Raw genomic sequence first — 12038 nt, forward strand, 5'->3', positions numbered from 1 at the left:
ACTTCACATACATACTCTGGGGACATCAGAGACTTATTTTACATCTTGTGAAAAGAGTCATAATAGGTGCCCTTTAAAAATGTATTATGAAGTACCGTAGTTTGGGTCAATATTGTTTAATAGTTCTGAGACAATATATATATATATATATATATATATATATATATATATATATATATATATATATATATATATATATATATATATATATATATATATACATGCAGAAATAAAAACATAAAACAAGAAATTATATCATAAAGATGACCCCTGCAGAAAAATGTCAAAAAAGTATCTTAAAATATCAGATAATTTGACCTTTTTATGATAAGGCAAAGTTAGTTTGGTTCATGTGGTGCAAATCCCTGTTTCTGCATGTGTATTTATTTTCTCAAAACTATTACAGAAATATTAAGCCAAACTACTTGATTCATTTTTAAGAATTTAATTCTTTTATTTTTTAGAAAACAGTTGTATCATTCTGACAATTTTTTACTTTATGCCTAAAAATATCTAAATTAATTTTTAAAAAGGGATTAAAATGTTTTAAACATTACAATCATAAAACAGGTGTATTCAAGTCATTACATTTTTTAATTGATCAGACAAAAAATTAAGGTAAGGTCACTGATAGTAATTTGTAATCACTGAAGTTTTTTCCCCTTCACAATTGTTTATAAATCCAGAAATCATTCAAGAATTTAAGATTTTTTTCTGGTTCATTCAGAGTTTATTAGAGGTTAAAGTTACTGGTTATATCTTTACCTCTTGACAAAATGTTCAAAACAATTCTGCAAGTCACTATGGTCTGTCCAGGATTGCCCCACATATCACGCAAACTCTCTAAACACACAGGAACACAAGGCAGTCACGCAAACACATGAACTCTCACCTACAAGGTGCGGTGGCAAGAGGGGCTTAAGTGGTCAAAAAGCAAACTCTGAATGAGAGAAAGATTACAGAGCACATGTTTTTACACACAATGACCGGTTTGCAACTTAATCTTAAACAAATGAGTGTGTTTGATTAAAATTCTAATGAATTTATAGAACTGACAAAAGGTCTAAAGATAAACACATCTAAATCTAAAATCCTGCACTGGTTTCAGAGCAATTCAGAACACGAGTAAATCTAACATGATCCAACATACTGTTAAAATATATACAAGAGTCAATCTCACAAAGCACTTTCATGATGCAGGTGGAAAAAGTGGCTTTAGTAGGTCACTTAAAATGTACTTAAAATGTACTTTTAAAGGTTGTCATGTATACTGAAAGAGATACTTGCATACAGTATAGATTAGAATGCATCCACACACCCTACTTACATCAAATAATGTCTCTCTTTCTCTCTGGTTATTCTGTCACACAAATCTTATTATAGGCTACACTGAATTCAAATCCAGTGCCTAAATGCCATCAATATCAAATGTTTATGAATACTGTAAGCCCTAATGAATTCAGCTATTAATGTTCTAATCAGTTTGATATAACATTGGTTTGCTGTTCTTGTCTATATGAAATATAAAAGAATGTGGTCATTTTTATTTATTTTAAACCTAGAGTGTCATTTCGGATGACAAAACTGCTCTGATTCCGCTGTGGGAACAAGGCTGCAGATAATGGACCCTTTTCACATTTCCCACAACAAAACAGTGCTAATGTGTGTGTGAGATTGTGTGTCTATGTGTGAATATTCTCAAACAGAGTCACAATGGTGAAAATTCAATGTTGTTAACCCTGGAGTGCAGGTCGGCCCATAAACTGCATAGGGAACAATTTACTCACACTTACATTTATTACTCAAATAAAATAAAATAAAAACACTGGCCGGCACACATATATCTGTCTTTTCCACTGTCTATTCATTCTGTGTTATCAAAAATAAACTGTGCTCAGTTGTATATAAGAGGATGGTTATAACACGTTTTAAAAATGTTACAAACCACCCCACATCTGTCAGCTGTTGTTAAGCTGTATTAGCAGGTTAAAATCATCACATTTTGTCTGAGAAACTATACAATTTAATCTAATTTAATTTATATGATTATATCTGCAACATTTGAAGTACTAAACAAAATATAGTTTTGGTAAATAAAATTACATTCTTACCAAAAAATCTATTTTTGTCTTCATAAAATCTGCATGTGTCTATTTTGACAACCATTAATATGGGATCTGGGAGGAAGTGGTTAAATAACTAAAGGATTATGAATCCTATCTTATCCCTGATTGGTAGAATTGGTGGTGATGTTACAACCATACCCAGCCTCTCCCTATATGTGTGGTTTCATAAAAAAATAAATTAAAAAAAAAAGCCTATAAATGACCATTAAAAACTATCTATTTATATATATCTGTTTAGCTATGCATTTACTGAATGAGCATTGTGTAAAGCACTTTGAATTACCATTGTGTATGAAATGTGCTATATAAATAAACTTGCCTTGCCTTGCCTATATCTCCAACCAATGTGAAAGCTATAGCTTACAATATATTAAACATGATGCTCAGTCTGAGACCCTGCGTCCTCATATAAGGACATTGCATTTTTGCCTCTTGACACAATGATAGTCAAATTTGTAAATCTTAGACATGTTGGCCGCATTTAGGGACACTGCCCACACCATCTTGTGGTGATATCAAAACATTACACCAATGTCAGTGAGTGAGAAGAAAATGACCCTAACCCTAACCCTAAAACTTCTACACCAGTTCCCGAAAGAAAAATGACCCAGGTAAAAAATCTATTCAAATTATATGAATGAAACAAATGTATTTATGTACAATACTGTCTCTATCATCATATGGGGATTAAAATTTGACATATTTTAGTAATAGTAGCACTCTAGAACATCAGTAAATGTGAAGCACTCGTTTGAGGACATTGGGACTATATTACGTTATCCCTTTAACTGTCACCGTCCCACCTGGGATGTTTGCCCATATATATTTAGAACATTAATATCTTATTAAAAACCTAAAGTAATATTGACAAACTATATATCATTTGAAAGCTTACAATCTCTAGTTTTCATATTTGATGACTGTTTTTTAAAATAAATTACATAAAAGCAGTAATTTATCAATTTGCAACAAGAATAAATTCATTAGGCGTGTTTAGGCCTTTATTTTGAAATAGAAATAAACATGAAAAATCATGAAAGATTGGTAGAAACCTCAGTTTGTTTTCATGCCAAGAGTTTAAAAGATAACACTAATTAAATGTTATGAGAAAAAAAGGTCTGAAAATGTTTAGAATATAAAGAAAAATATTATGGATTCTCGATTTGTGATGCGGCAGCGAGCTATAACGCACATATGTGCTCTTTTTATGTTTATTAGAGGTTGAAATCAAATCAAATACTGCCAAAACACCCATACTATTTCTGAATAGGATGTATACTTAATAAATTGTATGAAATTATGGAAAGACATGGTTCAGATCACTCAAAACATATATGAAAATGGAGACGCCCTTATATGGTCAGTAAGGAAGCTGGCTGTCCATCTAGTGAAAAAGTTTGGTACTGCGCCCAAATAAAATCTTACTGAAAGCTCATTTTTTGAGATATCAACCTAAAATTTGGAACACAACTTGTTTAGATTTTTGGCTTTAATTTTCTAGCAGTTTTAGAGTAAAATATATTTTATAATATATATATTTTATATAAAATATAAATAATTTTTCATTCTATATTTTCATAAACTCAAACTTATATAACTTTTTTTCTGTTTCACTTTCATAATTTATTTCACTTATATAACAATTTTATTTCACTACAATAATCTGGCAAATGTTTTCATAAAAACAAGACCAACCATATGTCTATATTCCAAAGCATTCTTGAATTACAACCATTTAAAGGGATAGTTCAGGATTTTAGACATGAATCTCTATAGCTTCCCCATAAGCAGTGTGGTGCATTGACCATGACTTACCCCCGACAGCGTCCTGTGAGCCGAGCTCCGGTCCAGTTTTGGTCAAGATGAAATTAGTCCGGCAAGTTTGCTGGGGTCACGGCAATAAAGCTTTTTTCTTCTCAAATCAATATGTGTTCAAAAGAGTGATATATTTGCGTCACAAAACCGCTGTCTATGGAGAGGTCAGACCTCGTAATGGCTTGGCACTATTTTCTTCCCCGTCATATCACTGCGCGCTGCCGCTACCTACAGCCAGCTGGGAGCCTGCTCAACAAAAAGTCAGCCGTGACTGTGGGGGCAAGCAGGGGCCGCTTGCTGCTTTCGGTTTGTTTTTTTCTCCATTGCTGAGCTGATGCTACTCTGCTAGCTACCATAGACTGTCAGCTGCTTGCACGCGAAATTTCATGTTGCAGGAGGGGGGCGGGGTGGGGTGCGTTGAGGTGGAGACGCGAGCGCCACGTGGAGTTTCAAGCAGAGCGGGGGATTGGATGAGAGCAGTTGACCAATGTAAGCTGTCCGGCCGGACGGCTTACATTGGTCAACTTCTCTGCGGGTGTACACCCAATAGAGTGAATGGATTTTTTTCATTCTTTTTTCTCTTCATATTGTTAGGATTGTACTGTAGAACCATAACCAGCATCTAAACGAGGTTATTAATAATGAACAATCTTTGAAATCGTAGACCATAGCTTTAAGGTCACTATTTGGGTTTCTGAAACATTCGGAATAACCCGTTAACATGCGTGAGCAGAGAGAGTTACTCCTGTATACATGAAATTTGGAATCAATAGGCAATATCCCGATGTAAACGCCGACGTTTAGCGTCTGGACGTACGGACAACCTTAAGACGCAATATGCGTAAGTTACGATTCTTCTTCCTGTATCCAAAGACAACAACAACAACAACAGCAGCACGCGGATAATGAATAGTTCGGGGCAGATAGCGATCGCCTTTGTTTGCGCTTTCCTCCTCACTCCAAAAGTGTGGTGCTGTGCTGCGTCTCGCCATGTTTACCTCTACTTCTTGTTTACTTCCAGTATACTGCACGCGGGTTTTTGTATGCGCCGTCTCTACTCAAAGACCAAGATTCCTTGCAAATAGAACATGCGCAGAACACAAATCAATGTTCCTTTTGACGGGGATATGCCGATACACGTTTACATGACCAAATATTCGGGTTAGAAAAGGGGTACCCCAGGGATCATATTCGGGTTTTTAAAAACCTTATGTTGAAGACACAGAATCGCTACTTTCGTTTCGTTGTTTATTTTGTTTATGAGAGAAAACTATAAAAGACTCTGGAACCTTGCTGACCTGACTTCTTTGTCCTTTTTTATTTTGTGAATATTGTTAGCACACTTGTTAAAGTAAGCAACGATACTGTTAGTGCACATGTAGGCTACATGCAATTGCATGCAAATGTAATTATGGGAGCTTACTTGTGACAATGGTTTTGGCCTCTTAGTTGCCATTCCTCCAATCATGACCATGTTAGGCATCAACGGTCGTGGGTATTCCAAGGCAAAGTCAAACCGCATAAACCAGAGAGCTGCACGGCTCATGATCTCAACTATCGATGCTTTTCTCTGCAGTACACGTGAGGCGATCTCATCTGCACGAGTAAACAAATGTCTGCAAGCCATGGACTGCAGGAGAGTCCTTACCAGGTTCACACTTCTTTGCCAAAGATTCATGTGGTCAGTAAATTGAGTGTAACGTTGTGGAACATAAGAGGCTGGAATTGGACATTGACTGGCAAGAGCATCAACACCACAAGGATGGTTTATTTGCATATAAATAGTTGGAATGGAGAGATATTCACCAGCTATAGCTCCAGTGGGCTCAAATGGATCTGTGAGAATAGCATCAAAGTTGTAGTCTTTCAGTTCATTCATCAAGTCCTTGTTGAAGAGCAGACCCTCTGCGTTCCTCACTATGACGCTTTGAAGAAGATCCAGTGAAATAATGAACACCTGGAACTTGGCCAGGTCTGTAGAGATATCAATACTCAGAAGTGTGTTTATTGTATCTGCTAAGCCTGCTTCTAATTCAGCCTTGGTGTAGTTCACTGGATATGTCAGAGTGGTGGTATTCTGTGAAGGACCCATACTTAGACTCGCCTCTGGAATGACGACCACCACCTGGTTTCCTCTCCTCCCCAGCTCCTCCACAATAGGCTTCATTCCTAACCAGTGACTGCCATCTGATGGAATAACCAACAGTTTCCCAGCTTCAGCTGAACCCAAGAGGAACAGAACCAGGAGCAACCACACGCCAGCCATTTTATCAGTGGTATAATAAAATCTCTCACTGTGGGTTTTGCCAGCTGGATGAGAGGTAGACGAGAAACAACCAGGTTAGGTGCAGCTTAAACTACTCCAATATCTCACAATAAGTCTGTTTTATGCAAGCAGAGGTGGAGATTATTGCAGCTGGGTGGGACTTTATCTAAATAAGGTGGTGAAGCAACCAATCAGGGTGAAAGTAAAAAAAAAAAAAAATAGGGGGGGGGGGTATTGGGGGTGAGGAAAACTACTTTTATATAAATGATTTTTGTCAAATGCAAAACTCATGGCAGCATGAAATGTCATAAGGTGCAACATAACATACTGGATGCTGGTAGAGTAACTAAAGATTTAAAAATGGATGAGGACGTGTTAAAATTTGTATTTGCAATTTTACCTCACATTTGAACAGAAATCAAAATATTACAGGATACTGTTATATCTATTTATCACTAATCTATAACCTATTAAACAAGCACTAACCAAAAACCAAGACACTTTAAAATGCTACATTGAAACAGACACTAAAATCTGTGAAACAATGTATAATTAAAGTTAATTACTAATTCTAGTTGTGCCCTTTTAAACATTTATTTTTTTAAATAGTGAATAATGAGCTTGAAGATAAAAATCAAACACAGCCTGTCTTCAAATACTGGCCTTTTATCTGCATGTGTGTTTATAGGGATAGAAGCCTTGTTGACCAGATAAGCTTGCAATTGTGATCATGTATGGCATGATTGGCTTATACAAAAACTAACAGTCCAAAACCATGCATGCCTCACAGTTTCCAACAGTGAGACTTCCCTCTGTAGGAACTGCAAGGCAACTGCATCAGTTTAGAGTGAGATTGCACACTGCTACTGGAATTACTGTAAAAAATTACACTAGCCAGTTAACAACTGAAATTAAGGATTTGTCAAAAAAGATAAATAATAAAATGTAATAAAAATAATAAAAACATCTAGAGCGAGAAAATCTAAATATATTTCTGTTGATACATTAATTCATTGAGCACATTGTGCTGAACGGAGTGGAGGAGGAGGTGTGTGGGCGCTGGGGAGGTTTTGCACTTTGCCCCTGGACACAGAAACTGGAGAACCTGACACAGAATCTCTAAGAACTAGTTCGTAGAGTTTTGTAAAAAGATAAAATTCCAGAAAGTGTCAAACATGTTTTAGAACTTTTGTTTTCTTTTGTAAGGACCACCCATTGACCCAATGACGGAATCCAATGGTGGCCGAAGGAATAATGCATGTATGTCTTTTCAGCGCTCCAGTTAAGTTCACTTAATTTATTGGAATTTAGTTTCAATATTACTTTAGCTCTACGCTTAATCTGACTCTAATTTCGAGTGATAATCAAATTTAGATTGTGTTTCTGATTAGAAAATAAACAAACATTGATTATGAATTAATTTAGATCTCTGATTATTATCAGCATCTCATAATTTCAAATATTCGTTCATTAAGGACCCAGTGTCGCTTTGAGACGTCACGATGCGAATGTGCGCTCACGATCACAAACTAGCCAGAGGGAGCAGTGCAACTATTTTACCCTAAGCGGCCGCTCACTGCTGACCCATAGGTGTTATTTTTTTGTAATAGTTGCAGCGTTCAACATGCTAAGTCAGGGATAGTCAGAAATCAGAAAGTCTAATGATGTGCCCCATGCTCCATTCATTAGTGCCTTAGGTGTGATCTATCCTGGACAGAGATTTGCGGAAACACCAGGCTGCACTTTAATCTACTGGAAATAATGATTTCTGAAAAATGCAGAATAAATCAAAATGTAACATTTATTTGTCAGGTAAAATGTATCATGCCAATTATACAAGTGATTAAAAGCCAATTCAAAAATAATAAATACATGACATCAAATACTCAAAGATGACTCTAAAAGTAAGCAATGCATTCCTGACAAAGACATACAGTGGTGTGTCAGTGCCTTCCAACAGGAAAACACTGAAACCACTGTGTATGGGGGATGATTCTGGTAAAGGGTCCCAAAGACTGCTCTGTCACCTACCCTTAAATACCCAGACCAGAACAAAAGGGTTATACAAATATTGTTTAGAGTTGTTTGTGTCAATTCTTGTACCCCAGGGGGTAGCACCTGGTTTCGAGAGATATCTTGAAGAGACATCACCCAGAGAGGAGAACAGGATTCTCCTAAGTTCTCAATATTTCTCATTAAACCAATGCAATGAAATTTAGACCATTTTACCAATCACACTGAGACACTTAAAATGATACCAAACATGAAAAGGAAAAACAATAGATTCACAAGATACATCATATGTGATATACTGTATAGACATTCTTAGTGAACTTTCAGTGACTTGAGGAGGGAGAGGGGGATGAGTTGAAGGAGATAAGTTTGGGCAGGACAATGTCCTGTGCTCTGTCTTTGCTATCTTCTGTCCAGGGTGCATTTTATGGCTTTATTGCAGGGTGAGTCTTGACTTAGCAGGAAAATCAGTCCTTACAGTTACAGCCCCTGGCCCATTGGGACAGATTTAGATTGGCCTAATGGAACATTTTTGGACATTTTCCTGTTTCCACATTTTCAGTGTTATTTTCTGAGTGTTCATAGGGCTGACCCCTGTAATTTGCAGCGTTAGTCGATTGGTGCAGGAATCCAGTCGTCACCTGAAATAACAGCATTAAGACAGGTTGAACATTAAAATGAAAGCATGGCAGAATGTGTGGATGCTGCAGCAGCTGGATAGGGTGTCACATGACCCTCTTGGCCGGGTTTGCTTCCACCTGCACTTGGTTGCGGTGGTATTCAGTCTGTAGAATGACTCGTTGTATCAAGTCTGTTTGCGTTGGTCAGCATGATCAGAAAGTGTCAGTGGAAAGTGTCATTATAACGCTTTGCAGAAACATCTGCGTCCTCCCTAGGATGTTTTAACTGACCCTTTGAGAAGTCCTCGGTCACCTTCAAGCAAAAAGTTTGGCTTGCTGGGCAGGTCAGAACTCCATTGTTGAAGGAATCATTTACTGATGACGCTCCATTGCGTGTGAGACACCTGAACAACTTCTGAATGACCATGCAATAATTGAACACTGATGTATTTGTGGTTATTGTAAGATGAGAAAAAAGTTATTGGATAAACACAAGAACACAAAATAACAAGACATGATGTACTCAAAAGTGTGAAACTCAAAAGTCAAAAGTGCGAGTGGTAAATAAGGAGTCTTTTTCAGAATCATATATTTAGTGAGCAGGTCTCATTTGATCACCAAATTCTTCACTACCACAGTGATCTGGTAGTGGAATTTAGACTTTGTCTGGATGAATCAAGGAAGGGTAGCAGAAAGTCACCATAACTAGTATATTTACTAGCGGTATACATAATTAGAGTATATCACATAATTAAACATGGAAATACACAATTTCATAATTATAAAATTGCCTACATTAGTTGTTTTAAGTGCAAATCATTAATGAAACCTAAGGTTTTAATACGTTCAATTAGAGAATGAAATGTATAGAAACAGAGTTCCCTTTCAAGAGGTCTCTCCTATTGCATAAGTAGCTTACGCTTTCTGCTGAGCCATCCGGCGCGCCGTATCCTTTCTTTGCTGTGTTCACGACACATTTCTAAAAGAGAAATTTCCAGCGAGGCGTTGTTTCAAATGCATGCAAAACATGATGACGCTCTCTTATCTGCTCACACTAACTGATAGCTTTTGTCATTTCCCCCTGTGGTTCAGTGGCAAGGTCTAAGGTTTTCACGCCAGAGACCTGTGTTCGATTCCCGGCTCTGGCGGCAGATAAAAATTATGCTGCTCTCTTCTCTGAGCTCGCGGCCAGCTTTCTTACGTACAGAAAGCGAACCTGCTCCTCACGCCCTCCCTGCTGGCCCTGCCCCCGTGTGGCTCACTTTTTGTGGCTCAGTGGTGGAATCTGAGACTTTCGCGCCAGAGACCCGAGTTCGAATCTCGGCTGCGCTTAATCTTTTCACCAAAGTGAACGAGCTCACGCCGGCCCCACCCCCGCGTGACTCACTCTCTTTGGCAGCGTCCGAAGACGAGGTTGGTCGGGCTCAACTTTGACCCCGCCTCCCATGAAATCCCAGCAATATATGCTCCCCTGCAAATATAAGATGTTCCACATTCCCCATTACTCTTCTCAGGTGGCTGGAAATGTCGATGTTGCAGTCAATGGGCCTGTTACAAAACACGCTCACCTGCAAACAGACGCCGGTTTTACGGTGACGCAAATAAAGCACAAAAAGGAGCTCTTTTTTGTCTGTGTCATATGTAGGTTACGTGTCAACTACAAAGTACGCACCCCTACACACAAGCACTGTTCCCACAGTTTCAAACTTTTCCACAGCTCACGCTGGAAGTTTCATAAATGTAGCGTGCGTGCCTACTGTCATGTACGCACCCCTGCACACAAGCACTGTTCCCACAGCCATAAATATTTCCCCAGCTCACGCGGGAAGTTTAATAAAAGTAGTGAGCGTGCCTGCTTTACAACACACACCCCTACACACAAACACTGTCAACTCGACGCTCACTCTCCCCCGAACCAGCGCGGGAGAGACAATAAACGTAGATTGTGTGCCCACTCTTCAGTGTGCACCTCTACACATAAAAACTGTTCCCGCATCAGTTTTCCCTCTAGCTCATGCTGGAAATGTGACTATGGGTACGCCCGCTGTGCAGCGCGCGCCCCCGCTTATGAGCGCTGTACACACGGCATCAATAGGTCAAGAGGGTCTTACGGCTGGGTTCCTATCTCACAGCGGCCCGTCCCCAGCCTTTATTCAACCCCTAGCTGTACGGGCCAAAGCCTGGGAAGCTATCCCCGACATATCAAAATGGGTGTTGAACATAATAAAACAAGGCTACTCGCTACAGTTTGCTCGCAGACCGCCGCGCTTTTCAGCCGTGGTTGAGACGAGAGTGAGAAAAGACGTTTCACAAGTTCTCCGCACCGAGGTGCTCAAACTGCTGGAGAAAGGGTGCTGTCGAAACAGTTTCCCCCTAACAAAGCGAGTTGGGTTTCTACAGTCGCTATTTCCTCGTCCCGAAAAAAGGATGGCGGTCTCCGACCCATCCTAGATCTCAGACACTTGAACTCAGACACCCGTTCAGAATGCTGACGACCAAACATATCCTCGCGCAAATTCGCCCGGAAGATTGTTTTTTCTTAGTGGATCTGAAAGATGCTTATTTTCATATCCAAATATCGCTTAATCACAGGCCATTTATGAGATTCGCTTTCGAGGGACAGGCTTACCAGTACACAGTACTACCGTTCGGCCCATCGTTGGCTCCCCGTACTTTCACAAAGTGTATGGATGCAGCACCCCTGAGACAGCGGGGAGTGCGAATACTGAACTACCTCAATGATTGGTTATTATAGCACAATCAGAAGCACAGTTAATAACTCACAGATCTTGGATCCTCAGCCATCTAGAATGCCTGGGTCTAAATGGCCAACTTTTCCAAGAGCACACTATCTCCCAGCCAGAATATCTCCTTTCTGGGTATAGTAATAGACTCTATGAAAGCGCGCCTTTCTTCGGAGCGTGCGTTCTCTATTCGGCGCCTAGTGGCATCTTTCAGAGCGGGCGTCCGCGGCCCCCCTCAAAAGATTCCAGAGGACGTTGGGTCTCATGGCCTCAGCATCAGCGGTGCTCCAGCTCGCATTACTGCACATGCGCCCTCTCCTACGCTGGCTAAAGAGCCCGTTTCTGGCCTTTGGTCAAGCCCAGAGAAGCGCTTACACATAAACTGTCTGGAGATGAGAGCAGTCACTTTATCACTCAGAGCCTTTCTCCCATATCAAAAAGGCGACCATGTCCT

The 12038-nt window shown here is 39.3% G+C and overlaps 1 protein-coding gene across 1 annotated transcript; it reads right to left on the bottom strand.

Annotated features, from left to right (window-relative positions):
• Positions 1 to 801: 801 nt before the first annotated feature.
• LOC308691815 (UDP-glucuronosyltransferase 1A5-like) lies at positions 802 to 6207 on the bottom strand (the record flags this gene model as incomplete). The annotated part of the gene is made up of 2 exons (XM_081367378.1): positions 802 to 843; positions 5365 to 6207. 2 exons carry the CDS (start codon positions 6205 to 6207, stop codon positions 802 to 804), a joined length of 885 nt encoding a protein of 294 aa, XP_081223504.1.
• Positions 6208 to 12038: the final 5831 nt, after the last annotated feature.

The sequence above is a fragment of the Scardinius erythrophthalmus genome (genome assembly GCF_964197995.2).
Source record: "Scardinius erythrophthalmus genome assembly, chromosome: 6".
In the NCBI taxonomy this organism is placed as follows: Eukaryota; Metazoa; Chordata; class Actinopteri; order Cypriniformes; family Leuciscidae; genus Scardinius; species Scardinius erythrophthalmus.